Raw genomic sequence first — 16,458 nt, forward strand, 5'->3', positions numbered from 1 at the left:
GTCCCCAATTCCTGTAAACTGCACTTGCCTTCAGTCTCATCTGCACACAGAAGTCACATGATACCACATTAATTATGTTGGTATGATGAAGGGGCTGTGGTGCCACACACATGCCAGGCAGACTGCTGGGACCGGTGGGCATACCTCTTCCTGCGCAGGCAAGGAACTGAGCTATGCCAGAAAAAGTCATCTTTGTAATGATACAACTTCATTCCCACTATGGGTTGACTCACAGCTGGAGGTACTTTGTTAAAATCGTATTTACTAATTTAGACAGTTCTTCCAACACAGAAACAGCATATAGACCTGGCAGTAGGGTATTTGCTGTGGTGCAGACCCAAAGAAAATGGAGAACAAAGCTTCATGATTAAAAAGCAATCTTCAGCACAGATTGAGATTAAGAGTCTCCCTCCTGGGCTTCCCCCAAATCTACAAGAGATTCAAAAGACACTACTGCTGTAGACAACATGGATGAGTCCCTGTTCTGAACAGTTGCAGCCTGGAAAGAGGGATTGCTTAGTCTCTGTCTTTGCCCCTTTGAGGTGCATCTGTGCTAAGTCTGCTGCTGCTGGAGCCACTACCACAGTCCAGGTAACAGGCTCTACAGGGAGGTCACAGTCCCATCTCTGCAACCTGCGCTGTGGTGAAACACAGGTTTACATACAGCAAAATCATCTCTGCACTTGATTGCATCAATATGCTGGTCTTCTCCCTACATTGCTGTGCTTGACAGCATCCCTCAGCCCACCTCTGATAGGGCGAAGGAAAGGGAAACAGAGAAAATGTGTTTCCAGAGTTCATGTGTATGGAGAGGGAAGAAAAACCTCTGTGTATGAGGAGCAGAGTCTGCTCCTCTTGCAACTGCCTGGTATATGACATATGTAGTTACCCAAAAGACACTTTCTAGCATGGAATAATGAGAGAAAGAGCAGCATGCTGAGGCCCAAAAGCAAAGACCACATTCAACACTGCATTATGCCATATAAATGGTTTGTGAGTCACCTTGCCTAGTTGGTGCATATTTTGCCACTATGAGGATGGGGAGAGAGAGGAAGAAATTTCTTGTGTTTTCTCTAGAATGAAATTTAAAGTGTATGTTGCTAGTTCTTTGTGCTTTCATTATTATTTATACTTTAGTTTATACTGAAGGCAAGATCCAAAGATTATGTCTAGTCTCAAATAAAACTTTGAAAAAAGCAGAAGGGTTGAAATTGTTCTGCACCTGTGAAAGGCTTGATGGGCATATTATGAGCAGTAATGTAGAATACCCTTCCTCTGGCAGCCAGAGGTCAGAAAACCAAGTTAGTTTTCTCCAGAAAGGGCTCTACAGCTTGTTTGCCAGTGTCCAAGGTAGATTTATAAGACAGGAGAGTGCCAGCAGGGAGGTGGGACGCACCCTGCCTGTTTCCCAGCCAGCCATGCAAGCAAGAGAGGGTTGGTGGCCACTCCAGGTTGACGCATCCAAGGGGGAATTGAGCCCCAGAGCCCATCAGCTGCCTGGCTGCTGCCCTGCCAGCCCCGTGCCAGCCAGTCCTGCCGCATAGCAGACATCTTACCTGACAGAGACAACTTCAGGATTTTTTTCAGACTGACTTCTGCCCCAAAATGCAGCAATCCCAGCCCTTTCAGGGACTCCTGTGTCTCAGTCTAGCTCAGCTTTGCACGGCATCTGAGACTGTGTTCAGCTCTCTGGTTAAATCCTGGCAGCTCACACTGATACCAGCAAGGATGTGGTAGAAGAATTCAGCTTTTTTGGATGACTATAAATGAATTAGATTTATATTCAATGTCAGCACCCTTCAGTAGGGGAAGTCATTAGTGAAAGGAGTGGCTTTTTCTTTATAAAACAGGCTGGAGGAATAATATTCTTGTTCTCTTCTTTACCAAGAAAACTGCTGCAGATGGGAAGCGACAGGAGATCATTGTATTGGACTCAAAACGAAGTAATGCTATTAATATTGGCCTGACTGTGTTGCCCCCTCCCCGCACTATCAAGACTGCTATTTTGAACTTTGACGAATATGCCTTAAACAAGGAAGGAATAGAGGTAAGAAAGAATAGTCAATGTCTTCAAGTCTGCATTTTCAATGTTACCTTTTATTTTGATGTTGCACATGGTACAGGCCAGACTTTCCAAGGAAGAAGGAAAAGGGGATGTATTATGTCATGACTGAGGGTTGAATCAATGCAGCTTGCTCAGAAGCACGTAGTATTTGCCTGAGGTTGGGCATGCTTAGTAAACACGGATCCTCTGCTTGCTTTGTGTCTGTTTGAGTAACAATGGTGTTAATTCCTGTCAAGATTTTCAGAGTATTATCTGTTCCTCTGAAGCTTGACTGAAATATTGTGAGCAGCAAGAATAGGTAGTGAGTTACTAGGGCTGATGCAACTGGTTCAGAGTTTAATAAAGTTCATGCCCAGCTAGCTGTTGGAGTCATTCTAGATTGTATATCTAATGGAAAACAAATACAGTGACTAGTTCTGCTCAAAATAGCATTTCTGTGTTACTGTTGTTTGAAGAAAAGCAGTTGGTATAAAGATTACAGATGATGTAATTTTTACCGTTACATGTTTGACTTTGCAGATATTCTTACCGAGATCCAAGATGAGCTTTGTTTATTTTTTTTTTTATCAAAACATTTTTCTTCTATGAAGTGTAAAAGAAGCCTGCTGCTCTCCTAGTTTTTTTCATTGTGGTTGTATTCATTTCAAATCTTTCTTTTTAATAAGCCTATATCATCTAGTAAGAGTAATCTGCACGACTACAAATCTCCACCAGTGGCTGAGCTGCAGAGGTCATGTATTGACTCACAGTCACCTTTCAGTGGTTTGGCGCTGTGTTTCATGATTTCCCCCTTTCCACCTTCACTGTGCTGACTACAGAAGAAAATGAGAAAAGCTGGCTGGAATGGAAATGGAGTTGCCAACACTTACATGCAAAAGAAATACTTAAGGCAAAAGATAGTTCTAGCTAGAAGGCAAGGCCTGATTTATCCCTATTAGAATACAGTTCCTTCTCAAATCTATATTACTTATTTGCTATATACATACCCTACTCATATTATGAGGTGACAAATCAGGCTAGAAAAGTAATTTTTCATGACCCAGCCCATGTATTCACTACTGTAGTTTGCAGTACAAAGCTTTGAAGTGTTGGAGAGAAATACCCCTGAGCAAAGCCCAGCTCACAGACCACCAGTTAGATCTCAGTGCTGTAGGCAGTTTCCATACAAAGTCCAGCATGAAATGGCTGATAAAGGACAGATCTTCATTATCTTCCATGTATCATCTCCTTTGAATTGTGTCCTTCTCTGGCATGCTTAACAGAAGTTCAGCTGCTCTGCACAGCTCACCCTTTCCAGTGCCAACATTTGTAGCTGGGCTGTCCATCTGCCAACCACCTGTGGAGTCCACAGTTGTGAGTGTCTTGTACCACCCCACCCTCCTTTGGGTGGCCCTTCCATTTAGCTGCCAGAAACCCATAATTTCATTTGAAATATATATGCAGGTAGCTTTCAAATTGAAGAATTCAGAAACCAGGAAATGATACACTGTTGATATACTTGCCCAGTGATGAAAAAAATTGAATTTCTGAGTTCTGTGTCCACAGCTTGAAGCTAAGGATGTGAGTAATCCTGATGTGATCATTCAGATATTTAAAATCAAGAGAATAGATAAGTGGAGTAGAGCTCAGCTACTTTGCACCTTGAGGGATAAAGCCTTCATTGTTTGGGAAGGATGATGTTCACGGAGAAAAGAGCTTTTTTTTCTGCATGTCCCATATTTATTTACTTCTTATCAGGTAAAACCCTGCACTAAATTCAGATTCCCTTCCCCAGTTCCCAAGTCACAGATTTTTCTTATAGCACGCTGTCAGACAGACGTTTATAGCGAGATAGAGGGTTGTGTTAAGCTATGCAGAACTGACCAAGAGGTGCACAGAGAGGTATGAAAACATCATTGTGAGTCCCACTGTTTTTAGCAGAGCCCTGCCTCAGTTTTCCATACTGCCCCTTTGATCTACAGTGTAGACAAGCTTTGTTTCCTGGTTCTCTTTTCCTCCATATCCATCTGTTCATTGGCTTTAGCCATAGAGTTAGCTTAGAGGGAACAGTGGTTGTCTTTTCAGTCCAGATTTTTTGAAAGTTTTCTGATTCATACCTACGGTTCCTAAATATTAGTAAATAATCGGTAGTGACAATGAATGAATCAGTAATAGTGTAAGCATCAGCTTCATTTATATAGAAACACAGAGAATAAAGCAAATTATTTTCTATATTATATACTTTATAGCTAACCTATGGGTTGAATGAGGCAGGACTGGTATGGAAAAAAAATATGCAATTGGTCTAGTTAAAAAACTGCATCACAGTGGACACTCAAAAGCCTTTCTGTATAGTTAATTGTCTAGAAGAGATGTCACAGCTAGTAGGCAGAAGAGAGAGACGTAAGGAGAGCAGGTGAAGAAATGTAATGCATGTGGTGAGGACATAACATTCGCTGCTAAAATTTTGGAGAAGCTGTAATTTAGGGCCATCTTCAGCTTTTAGTGGATCCAGCACAGAGCAGGGCACCAACAGGGTGAAAAGTCACCTGAGCCGTCCCTTTCCTTGGCTGTGAGCTCTGTGCTATGTCCTCCGCTGAGGAGCATCATCACTGATGTGTTAGCATGCATGTTAGCTCTCTACCTTGGTGGATAAATTCAGTTTAAATGGTGTCTTAAAACTGATCTGAGCAATTCCTGTAAAGACAGTGAACTAAAGTAGCGCTGACAGTAGTGCTAGCAACAAGGCAGTGATGCAGTGTGATAGCCCAACTCATCATCAAGTTCCTAGTGACCCAGTAAACCCTCCACTACTGTCCTACATTCTGCTGAATGCTGCTTTGTTTGTGACATTGAACTCTTGCTAGTAATCCATACTTTGCTTTTTAATTTCAAATATGTTACTATGATAGAAGAAAAAATTTTAAAGCCCTCTATACCTATGTATGTTGTGTATTTTTAGGCCATGTGTTTGAAGTGATTAAGAACCCCTGAGCTGTGAAAAAGAGCAGAAAATGGGGGCATGGTGCTAGAAAGGCAGATGTAGTCCATTTAGTATGCAGAGCAGGCCCTGTTAGAAATGCATTTTCAAAGGAATGCACAGTGTGTGTCTGCAAGCATGTGTCAATCCAACTAAAAAAATACTTGCCACCTTACATTTGCCAAAGTGGTTGTGTTTTACTTTCTTTGAAAGCTTGGCATTCATTGTGTTCAAACAACTTGGAGCTCACTGCAGGATAAAGAACTGCCTGCTTAGCATGGATGAGGGCTTTCTGTGAGCTAAGCAAAAGAGAGGCAAGCTTAAAATCCTGGCACCTAATTTTTATGAAGTGTATTATGGGCAACTGCAAGAATGCAGTCCACCAAACCAGTCCTTGGTGCTTGTCTTTAGTAAAGAAAATAAGTGGGTCCCTCTGTAAAGTGCTACTCAGTAAGGGAACATGGATCAAAATCAAATTCTACCAAAGAGTATGATTAATTTAGCAGAGTAAAATCGGGATAGCGCTGTGAGGAAATTAAGATGTGTTGCTTTGTGCTTTACAGCATAGCTTTGTGATGCTACACGATATTGATTGAATTGGTGGGTATAGCTTTTAGTAAAACTATTTGAAATTAAAAAAGTCTCCAGGTATGCTAGGTCCTCCATAACCACATTTGTTAAATAATTTGAAATCCAAGGGTCTGGAGTGGCTAGGTAGTCCTGAGGTGTAAAAAGGGATAAGAAATGAGAATCTGGTGTTAAAAAGGCAGATGGTAACATGCATAAGCAAAAAAACAAAATTTTATTTTTGGAAATGATCAAGGTACTTAAGTTTTTGTTCTGATAGTTGCCGCAGTACGTTGACATTTGCAGTTTCCAATTTGTTTAGCTAATGCTTTGTAAAAGTGTGATGGGATGTTTCAAATTATGCTAGCTCACGCAACATGAAAGGACACCTCTTTCCACAAGTCTAGGCAGAAGAGAGAAGGGACTCAATGATGTCTTGCCGGCCATACACCCTCGGTCAGCATATCGCTGCGCTAATGAGTTTCAGACTTTATTTAAAGAAAAAAAAGCTACACTTCCACTCCTTGCAACAAACCAAAACATCTAGTTTCTGTGACCAGCAATGGCATGTTCATGTATTTCAGTAGAGACCTGAGGAGGTGGAGCAGTCTGACCGAGGCAACGCCTGTCAGTTCCTGATTTACAGGGATGACTATCAGACATTTTGGATGTAGTCAGTTCTCAGAATTGGATCGTTTTTGGAAGATCTAAAATAAAATTAGTGCAGGAGGCCTCACGTACTATATGCTTTTATATTTTGTCAGAGTTTCTGCAGATAATGCAAACCACCAATGTGTCTCGTTAATAGCTGCCTGGAAGGTTGAAGTTTAAGAGCCTTTTTGGACCTGAATTGTCTGCCGAGGCCTGTCAAATATCTGATGCAATACTCACTAATGTGTATTTAGTTATGCAGCTTGCGAATCTGTGGGCCTCAAGCCGCAGAAAGCTTTGGACCCCACAACAATAAGATATTTAGTTTACTCATATTTTTCAGGCTTCTCTTTGCCTGGCAAAATCAGCTGAAACCAAATATGAAAGCCAAGGCACCCCTGCACCTTCATCATCACTGAGAAGCCCCATTATCTCTTGAAAGAGATAACTTAAGCACCTAACTTCTGCAGAGGGTCCAGGGTATTCACAGCCTCTGGTTAGGTGCTTCCTTGATCCCTGAGGCCTGTAGGTTTTCCTCTTAAAAATTTTTGGAGATCATACGTCAGGATGGCCAAGTCCAGGAAATAAGCAGTTTGATGCCTTGCTGAAAGTTCAAGCAAGTGGCTGGGTCCAGCAGTCCAGGAGCAGAATAAGTAGGATCCATTATCTCATGCGAACAGGATCTCCAAAAATTACTTCTTTTCCTCCATGAAAAGATTTGTGCACTGGTTTTCCTCAGAATGTTAGTCTGGCCCAAACAGTTGTGTGAGAATGCATGGAGGTGAAATACATGTATCACACATATTAGAGGATATGAGCACAGAGTTTATTAATAACCAATTTTTCCTTAACCAACCTGAAGAATGCCGTACTGGGGAGAGCATTATGAACTAATGATGAGATTCAAAGCTATTTGTGATTTAATGGTCACATCAACTGCCAGTAACCTTCTGCCCTGCTGTGTTTTTATGCTACTTTACTGTCGATGATGTTTAAAAAAATAATAAAAATGAAAATAATAATAAACTGGCAGATGGTGCACTCATCATTTTCCAGTGCTGAACAAATGGCTCAAATTAGTCATAGAGTCCTAGAGAAATGAAGAATAGGAGCATTTTACCACTTGCTCAGGGGCACACCAAGGGTGAGGACCAGCAGGATCAGAATGATTTTCCCGAGCAGATTAGAAGTGCCAGTGAGTAGGTCGTTGTTATGGGGGCAGCTGCACCCCGGATGGTGTGAGACCTGCCAGCAGCTCTGATCCCATCAAGGCAGGGCTTTCAGCACCAGGGGTGATCCTCAGCAGCTGACACCACAAGTACAGGCTCTTTCACTTGACACTCTCTGTTTCACATACTACAATATGCAGCATAGCAGCCTTGCAGTACTTTGGACTCGAATGCTTTTTGTCAGCTCCATCTGTCTTGTGGTGTTTACATAAAGCTCGAGGAGGAGTAGGGTCCCTTTAGAAATAAAGCTTACTGTTTCATTGCTCTCTTTAAAATGCCCGAAAGCAGTGCAAAATCTCTAGAGTGAAGGCCTTGCACCACCACAAAATACTTGTGGGATCCCTGGGTAACTGCCAAAAGTCCTAGTTATTTGTAGGAGGCAATTGAGAATACTGCTGAAGTGTTAGCCTTCAAAAATGCATCAGAAGTGTTTTTACATCCATCACATGGTTACTGCTAAACTTCCCATGTATGGGTGTTCATATGATCCTACTTGGAAGCTGCCCTGGCTCAGCTGAGGGGGTGTTGCCTTCTTGTTGTTGAAGAGAGGGGCAGGCACAAGGAGGCCTGACTTCTTCAAAGGATACTGTGAAATACCTCTTCTCATGAGTTTCAGACTCAATCTCTCTTTTTTATGAAGTTTTTTAGATAAGTATAAGTTAAGCGCTGAGAAATGCCCTGAAGCAGCTACTTATAAATCTGGTTTGATGTTAGGTGTGACCTAAGTTACAGATTTCAGAGTGTGTGGATGGATGGATAGAACATCTTAAAATCAATACTATCAAATGCAATCAATCAGAACAGGTGTACATCAGAATATTTTCCAAACAGTCGTTGACAGGGGAAGAAAAAGCATCAGAGTGCATTGAGGGATTTTCCTTTTCTTCTTTTTTCCTTAGGATATTAATTTATTAAGGTAGAAGCTTGCAGTGTCCAAGCAAGGAGGCTTTTTTTTGGTTAACTGAAAGGCAGAGCCAGCATTAACAGAAAAAAATGCTTCTTTATTTATGTTTATGGAAGTCAGTATAAGAAGATGGACAGCAATACAAATTCTGTGGCTGAAATTATATAAGTCCCAGTTCAACAAATTGAACATTATTTGCTTGCTTAACTCTTGTTCTTTGCCTGATTGACCAGGAAAAGTCCCTTTCTCTCCATGCTTAGCTCCAGTGCTGTACAAGGAGCCAGATGAATTATCGGTACTGGAAGGGGGCAGTTGTGCTACTTTGATGAATTGGCTATGTCCAGCGCTGGAACAAGACTGTGGTTTGGATTGGCAGGTCTGATAGCTCTTTGGCTGTATTTTTATTATTCTCTCCTCCCCTCCAAAACAGCTGCTATCATAGAAGACTACAGCAAAAATATGTCATTCCTCAGATGAATAAACATAAGTTGTGTTGAAAATCTACTGCTTTGTTTTAATGGGGCATTGATCAGCAGGGTAAAGACCTCAACTTATCTGATACCTTTATGTTGTTTTGCTTTTCTTTTTGATTTTAAAATGCATTTATTATGTTAAAAACTAATCAAGAAGCAATACCTTAGAGAGCAGTACTTTGAGAAGGAAAGCTGCCACATGTAAACAAGCATGTAAAATCCAAGAATTGAAGGGAAAATTTAAATGTTTTGAGCCATACTGACAGCAGAAGCTGAAAATACTGAAATCCTTTTTCATCAATATTTTAGACGTTTCAGATCAAAAGATAAAAAGGCCATATGTTAATCAATGCATAATTCAACATTAAATTCAATGCGTGTTCCTGGGTAAGTTGTCCTCACTTTGGGTGAAATTTTTGGGAGTGACATATTAAGCTGCAATAGTTGTCATGTTTCATAACAAACAAAACAGACTGGACAAAAACTAATAAATGATGAGAACAGCAAAGGACAGGAGCCCTCAAGTTCTTTCTGTATACCTACAAGTGTGCTGGAAGATTCATAGATAATGAGGCTAAAAGGGACCTTAATATATAGTTTGACCTGCTGTAAATCACAGGCCACAAAACTGCACTCCTCCTACCCTCACTTCTGTATGTAATTTGCAGAAATGTGGCCAGTTTTGACTTACACATATGAAAGCTGAGGACAGCAGTCCTAACCAGTCCCCCTGTGTCTCTTTCAGTGTTTCATCCCGTGATTAACCATATCTACTGAGTACAAATTTTTTAAAAAGCATTTTGATACAGATGTGTTTTTCAACTAACTGCCGATGATTGAGGTAGCAGGCCTTGTTTTGCTTTCTTGTGCAGTGGGTTAGTTCTTGATTACCACAGTGCTGTTCTAATTCACCAGCCTTGGTGCCTTAGAAGACTTGAAGACTTCTACTGTTGCTGCTGTGAAGTCACCCAGCGTCCAGCCCTTGCACGTCTCTTGGCCCTGCTGCTGACACCTGCCTTTTGTCTCCCTTCACAGAAAATCCTGACCATGATCCCGACCGAGGAGGAGAAGCAAAAGATCCAGGAGGCACAGCTGGCAAACCCTGATGTCCCTCTGGGCAGCGCTGAGCAGTTTCTTCTCACGCTCTCCTCCATCAGCGAGCTTTCCGCCAGGCTCCAGCTCTGGGCTTTCAAGATGGACTACGAGATAGTGGAAAAGGTGAGGGGAAAGCAGGGAGGCAGGGGTGGAGACTCTTCTGAGGTTTTGCTTAATTCTTCCCTGACCTTGTTATTATATGAGTGTATATTTTGAGGAAATGGTAAGTGGATTGCTTTTGTTTTGGTGGCCAACCAGGAAACAGCAAAAATCTTTCATAATTTGTTCCTTCTATAAAAGAAAATTAGAGATTATGTCTTCCTTCCTTTAATTAGTCAGTAATGATATTGAAACAAAGAAGAGGGCTAAATCCTTACCACACCTTCTCCAGATGGTATTCAGGAAATTCTTACTTCAGAGCAGTAAGAATTTTTCTTTGGATAAAGATTGATGAGGACTACAGTATTCAGCCTTACATTGTAAAATGAGAGTATTGATCTTACATCCATTTGAACTAAGGAAAACACCATCCATTAAAGTTTTCTCTGTTTATAACTCTCTTTCAAAGTTATAAACAAAAGATAAGACACCCTTCAGGGATATTCTGTTCCATTCAGTAACAGACGGTTGTTGCCACCTTCTTCGTGGATGGCATTTCTTCACAGAACAGTATAATTGGGTTGTCTGCCATGAATGATGAATCACAGACAAAAATTTCAAAATGGCAGCATATAATTTTGATACAAAGGTGAAGCAGAATGAAACTGTGTAGGCAATTTCAGCTACTTGCTGACTTTCACAAGCTCTTTCAGGAATCTCAGCACAGGAACCTTCTTCTGGCTGTACTTCTGGTGCATACCCCATGCGTTGCTCATCTCCTGTATATATTGCAGCTCTCTCCTGTATATATTAATTTTGTATGTGTATCTGTGCACTTATGTGCATATTAAAAAATCAGTATATCTTTGTATGATATGGATTCTGAGAAGCGGGACATGCTTCTGAAAATGCTTTATGTTTACCTAGCCATGGTTATTTAACAAGTTATAAAACAGTGGATTGATTTGCAGATGATACTGTCAAGATTACTCAACCTCTGCTTAATTTGCTTAGGTTTTAGAACACTAATATTCAGGATTTTTTAATTGTGACATTTTAGTCTTAGACATTTACATTTCTGACTTGTAAAACATAAAATACTTATATCTGGCCTGAATACCCTTTTTCCAGTTGGGTTTTTTTTTTCCTCTGGTACAGCTATTTATTCTGCTTTGAAGTTACCACAAGGCTAAATTGTTCCTTTCATGTAAACTGAGTTAGCTGTAGCTGTTAATCTATATGTATACCTAGAATTTCTAGCTTCCTCTCAGTCAGAAGGCTAAAAGCTAAAGAAATTCTCATAGCTTTCCTGTTGCTTATCCTGTAATGTTTATGCCACAAAGTTAATGAACTGCCAGCTAAAATCCATGCAGAATGGGTGCTAGTATAAAATGTCTCAAATACCTAAATTACTCAAAGAAGCGATAGCTGGAGTGAAGATAGTACAAATATTTTTATCCCTGTTGAAAGGTAGATAGGCCTAAGTACAGTACCATAAAATGGTACAGGAAATAACATATGATAACTCTGATAAAATAAGAGGAGCATGTGATAAGAAGCCTAGCAGACAAGCATAGATATGGCAGCTTGGGTCCTGTGGTGAAGAGGAAGATATGGGATCAGACATCAGAGATACAAGAGAGAGCAGTTGGGTCTCTCCAGTAACAAAAGGCTAAAGTCAGAGTTTTAAGTTCCACGTAACCAATAAACGTAAGAGTTATTTAGACTGAAATAAGATACCATGAGCATATTCAATTAAAAAATAAAGTAGTTTGCATTAATGATTTTAATGATAAAGAGTCCCATGGCTGCTAATATTCTTCTGTTCTTGAAACTCTATTTTTGCAGAAGATCCATCTGCAAATGGGCAAACCCTTCATGAAACCTAGGTGCCAAATCACTTAGCTCCACAGTTTTTGTCATATTTTTGTCCAGCATTTGCTTGATTTTTAAAAAATCTATTTTAAAATTAGGAAAATTCATAACAGTTCAGATTGCACTCAGTTATCAAGTCGCACATGTATTTTATGTAAGAAATGAATGGACCTTACTATTATTTCCATGGGGCTGGAATTTTTGTATGGTTCATGATACCAACAGTGTGTGAAATACCTGAGTTGTTGATGTAGCGCTGGGGTTCTCGTTCATGAGACTTGTTTGCTAATCATCTGAGAACAGAGTTTTGCCTAAGTAGGTCTTAGCTTCATCTCTGAGAACCTGAAAGAAAAACATGAAATTGCTCAAGAAAAGGGTTAAGTGAGATATTGTTCATGTTTATGGAAAAGCTTTCCAGGCATAATGAAGGAGGTCATCTTTCTTGGATTGAATTTAATTAGCTAAAGCAAGTCTGGGTACATTTGTAGGGAGAAGCCTCAGACTGTAAGGGGCTGAACTGGATGAATGAACACTTATTCTTTGCTCTTTACAGAAAATAAAAAAAGGAAAACCCTTTCCAAATGATCTGTTTGATAATGTGTATACTGTTTTGAAATGTTAACATGTATCTAAGGTACTGTATGCCTACTGAAGGTCATCAGTGGCACAATAATTTTTCTCACCTTTCTTTTGGTATCATATTTTAAAAGCATAGACAACAGGTAGAGTTTCGACTTTAAATCTTCATTTTCAGACTTCTGATTGCTCTGAAAAACTGCACTGTGTTGCCACTAGTTCTTTGTACTGAACTATTTATGATGCAGATGCTGTCATATTTCGTTATCTCAAAGGGAGTTTAAAGGTCTTAGAAAGAGAAATAGAATCTTTAGTTGTCCTAAATCAGATTTTTTTTTTTCTTAGGGTCACTGTGGGCAAATATATCCTTATTGCTGACAACTTTAAAGGATCATAAATGAATATAAGCAGGTGTAGAAATGAAAAAAGTAGAACTAGTAAAGAAAAAGGCTTGATTCAGTTTCTCTTCTGAGCAGAAATATTACTCCTGACTCTAGTCTCCCTGGAGACAGTGTGCTAAGAGAAATAAGTGTTTAAAAAGATTGTAGTTTTGAGTGATGCTTAAACTGTCTGGTAATTTAAAAACTGTCAGAGCTTTTTAAGTTTTACAGTATGATCCTAATACTTTCTGTTGTTTTAAAAGAGTATGATACTTTATGCAGGGCAGTCTTGGTTAAACACAAATATGGCAAATTACATTTTGGTCATCTCAGAGTTCCCATCCCAACCAAGTTTTTAGCCCTCCCAGAAAAGCATGCACATGAACTTTTATAGGTGCAGTTAGCTAAACTTATCATCAGTATAACAGGTTGGTAATAATGCATATGCCATATCAGCTACGTCCTCCCTGTCCCAGTACCATTGGATTCATTGCACACATATAGTTGAGTTCATTTGTGCATGTGCATCAAACATTTATCAAGCATTAACAAATGTCTCACAGCCAGAAATTCTGAACCAATCCACAAATTTCATTCAAGCATAGTTTTTAGGTGAAAAATAAAAACACGGTAAATAAGGATATGTGATATGTAAGGATATTTAGGTAGAAGGTGAGTTTTATAGGAAGCAAGAATGGTATTTCATCTGATTTTATGGTATCTAGCACACTTTTTTATCATTTTTTTCATGCTACAATACAATAAAAAATACAGAGTAATTATAAATGTATACTACATGGCAAGAAAGTCTAAGCTTGGATAACTTGCATGTAAATAGTTAAACGAAGGACTACAGTATGGCCTGCTTTGGAAGCCTTTTATGCTACCTTTTTATTCATCTCCAGAATGCTTTAAATTAACCTTTTAGGAATTAGTTTTTGACAGCTTGCAAATTGATACAAGTAAAATAGTTCAAAAGCCTGTGTTTACATCAGATGCAGAGCAGTTTGATTTATGCCCACAATGCAACTAAACAAACTAAATCAACCCTGACTTTAAGAATTCTGTACAGCAGTTCATTGATTTTAGTTTAACTTGATAAAGTCTTGGATTATTTAGCACCTCTCCTCTGATGTATAAATTACTTTACTCACTATGCCATCTCTTAATCTGTCTTGAGTTTGCCATATCTGCCAGATTAATTGTTCTGTAGTGACTAGAAATGTATGTCTTCTTCATCTTTGTGCTCTTACTTACGGTAAAATATCACTACAATTCTTGCATGACCCATTGCATTTCTCCAAGAAAGTAAAGTTCTCAGATATTTTGCCTCTTGGTCTAAAATAACAGCTTCATTTTGGTTTCTTGGCTCATAAATTGTGTAATAATTTGGGAAAAGAATGCTGCTCATGGATGCTTAGGATGGCATTTGGAGATAGAAACAATGTGAACTGTTACTGTGCATGCAAAATAAATAGCCCTGAGCCTTGCACAAAGACTGAAATAAACTCCGTCAACTCAATTACCCTCGCTGTCTTTCTTTGAACTCTCTGGTGTAGTTTACTTCCCGAGGTAATGGAACAGAATTTATGTTTTCAAGCCTTATCAGTTTACATACCTATACTCAGATAACATGTGTGGATGGAAGATGCATGAAGTTAAAAGATTAAAACAAGAACACTTGTAAAGCTTGATGTTTACAGGGGATGGGGGAGTCAGTTTTAAAGTCACACAAGCACAAAACCATGTCTAAAACTCAGAGGTGGCCATCATTTGAAGAAAGCTTTAGGGTCAGGCTACAAATGTCAAGTCAGCCAGGGTCTAACTTTTTTTTGTTTATTTTTCAAAGATTAGAAAAAAATAGCTTTTTATGAGTTGGAGTAATGAGATGTTCATGCATCTAACTCAAATGCAGCAGCCCCTTCTCTGATTCTCTCTCCTGTTTGAAATGACAGAATAATCCCCAGGACAAGGAAGGCAATTGCATACATAAAGAAAGTATTTTATATATTTTTTTGCTGTCCTTGCATGTGATTTATTAGCTGGAGCATGGAAGAAAGCCAGCACACATGGCTAGTTTGCACTCTGCAAGATGCCAGTTCAGGAATTTTCGCAGTAATTAATCTAAACCATAGAATTAAAAACTTAAAGCAGCTATACCCAACTGCAGCCTTCACTTTCTTATTTCTATTCTTATGGCAGGAAGTTGCAGAACCACTTCTTGACCTGAAGGAAGGAATGGACCAACTGGAGCACAATAAAACTTTGGGATTTATCCTTTCTACTCTGCTAGCCATTGGGAACTTTCTGAATGGAACCAATGTAAGCTTGATGTCCCAGCATTTCCCCTGCAGCTTTTTCCTTCAAAAAACAAGTCAAAACCATTATGACAGTTGCAACCTAGTATTTATTTTGTACCAGAAAAGTAATTTAGAAAACAGAACCTACTTTTTCTTCTTATTGTGTGTCAGGGTGCTCTTTGCCTCTTTCAGCGTAACCTGAAGGACACATGGAGCTGTGCACTCTTCTGGTGTAACTCCCTTGAGTTTAGTGTTCGTGGTCCCCATTCAAATTGTGACAACTGTGTTGTGAGTCATTTCACTGCAGATGGACTAATTTTAGGCCTACCCTTCACCATGTTAAAAATAAATAAAAGCAATAAACTGCTTCTCCTGTACGATTCTTATTCTTCTTTCCCCTCTGTCCCTACTTGGCAATCATTTTTGTCTACTAATCTGCATGGGAAGGAGTAAACATTTTTATTTTTAATTTCTTCCCCTTTTTTCCCCCTTACAGGTCAAAGCTTTTGAGTTGAGCTACCTCGAGAAGGTTCCAGAAGTCAAGGACACGGTGCACAAGCAGTCCCTCCTGCACCATGTCTGCACTATGGTGGTGGAAAAGTTTCCAGACAGCACTGATCTTTATTCAGAGATAGGGGCCATCACTAGGTCAGCCAAGGTATGTCTTGTGGATAAATATATATAAGTTTTTTAAAACCCTCTTTAAAGTGAAATATTTCAGATTTTTTTTTTTCTTTGATTCTATTCTTCCTTGGTCACAGCACTTTTTATGAATGTGGATTCATTGTGTCATTCCCACTGAATTTCAGAGATGCCAGTACTCTCTCTTCTGAGCTTTATCTCTGTCTGTCAGGTGGTTTCATCATCGATGCGCTAACAGGCAACCACGTTATAACAGCCATTTTAATGTTATATACATTATAAATAGGAACTGTTTGCAGGTTAAAACTTTATTTGACCAGTATCTTCAAATATATTTATTTTGTGGTTTGTGGGAATCCCTTTTTTAAGGCAGATGCCTGGTTGTATTTTGAGGGCAATGGAAAGAATGAACTTTTTTGGTAATAAAATTGTTTACAGAATGAAAGTGTCCTTGAAATATTTTGTTTAACTCCTTTTCTGTCCTCCTCCTGACAATAATTTTGATGATCAGGAGTTAGGGAAGATAAATAGAAATAAGGGAAACTTGTGGCAGCACCTCTTTTTAAAAAGTGGTAATCCTTTGGCTAATGCATAGGTCTGGTCAATGGCTCAATTTGGTACACAGATTATTTATTACTGCTTC

General features: G+C 39.4%; 1 protein-coding gene across 10 annotated transcripts in view; it reads left to right on the forward strand.

Annotated features, from left to right (window-relative positions):
* FHOD3 (formin homology 2 domain containing 3) overlaps positions 1 to 16,458 on the forward strand; it is a 415,016-nt gene that overhangs the window by 353,774 nt on the left and 44,784 nt on the right. For all 10 annotated transcript variants that reach the window (XM_074875159.1, XM_074875167.1, XM_074875176.1 and 7 more), the window contains 4 exons: positions 1,889 to 2,047; positions 9,884 to 10,066; positions 15,076 to 15,195; positions 15,670 to 15,831. In XM_074875159.1, the coding sequence (XP_074731260.1) occupies positions 1,889 to 2,047; positions 9,884 to 10,066; positions 15,076 to 15,195; positions 15,670 to 15,831 (624 nt within the window). The remainder of the gene's footprint in view (positions 1 to 1,888; positions 2,048 to 9,883; positions 10,067 to 15,075; positions 15,196 to 15,669; positions 15,832 to 16,458) is intronic.

Source organism: Strix uralensis, chromosome 1 (assembly GCF_047716275.1).
Source record: "Strix uralensis isolate ZFMK-TIS-50842 chromosome 1, bStrUra1, whole genome shotgun sequence".
NCBI classification, from domain to species: domain Eukaryota; kingdom Metazoa; phylum Chordata; class Aves; order Strigiformes; family Strigidae; genus Strix; species Strix uralensis.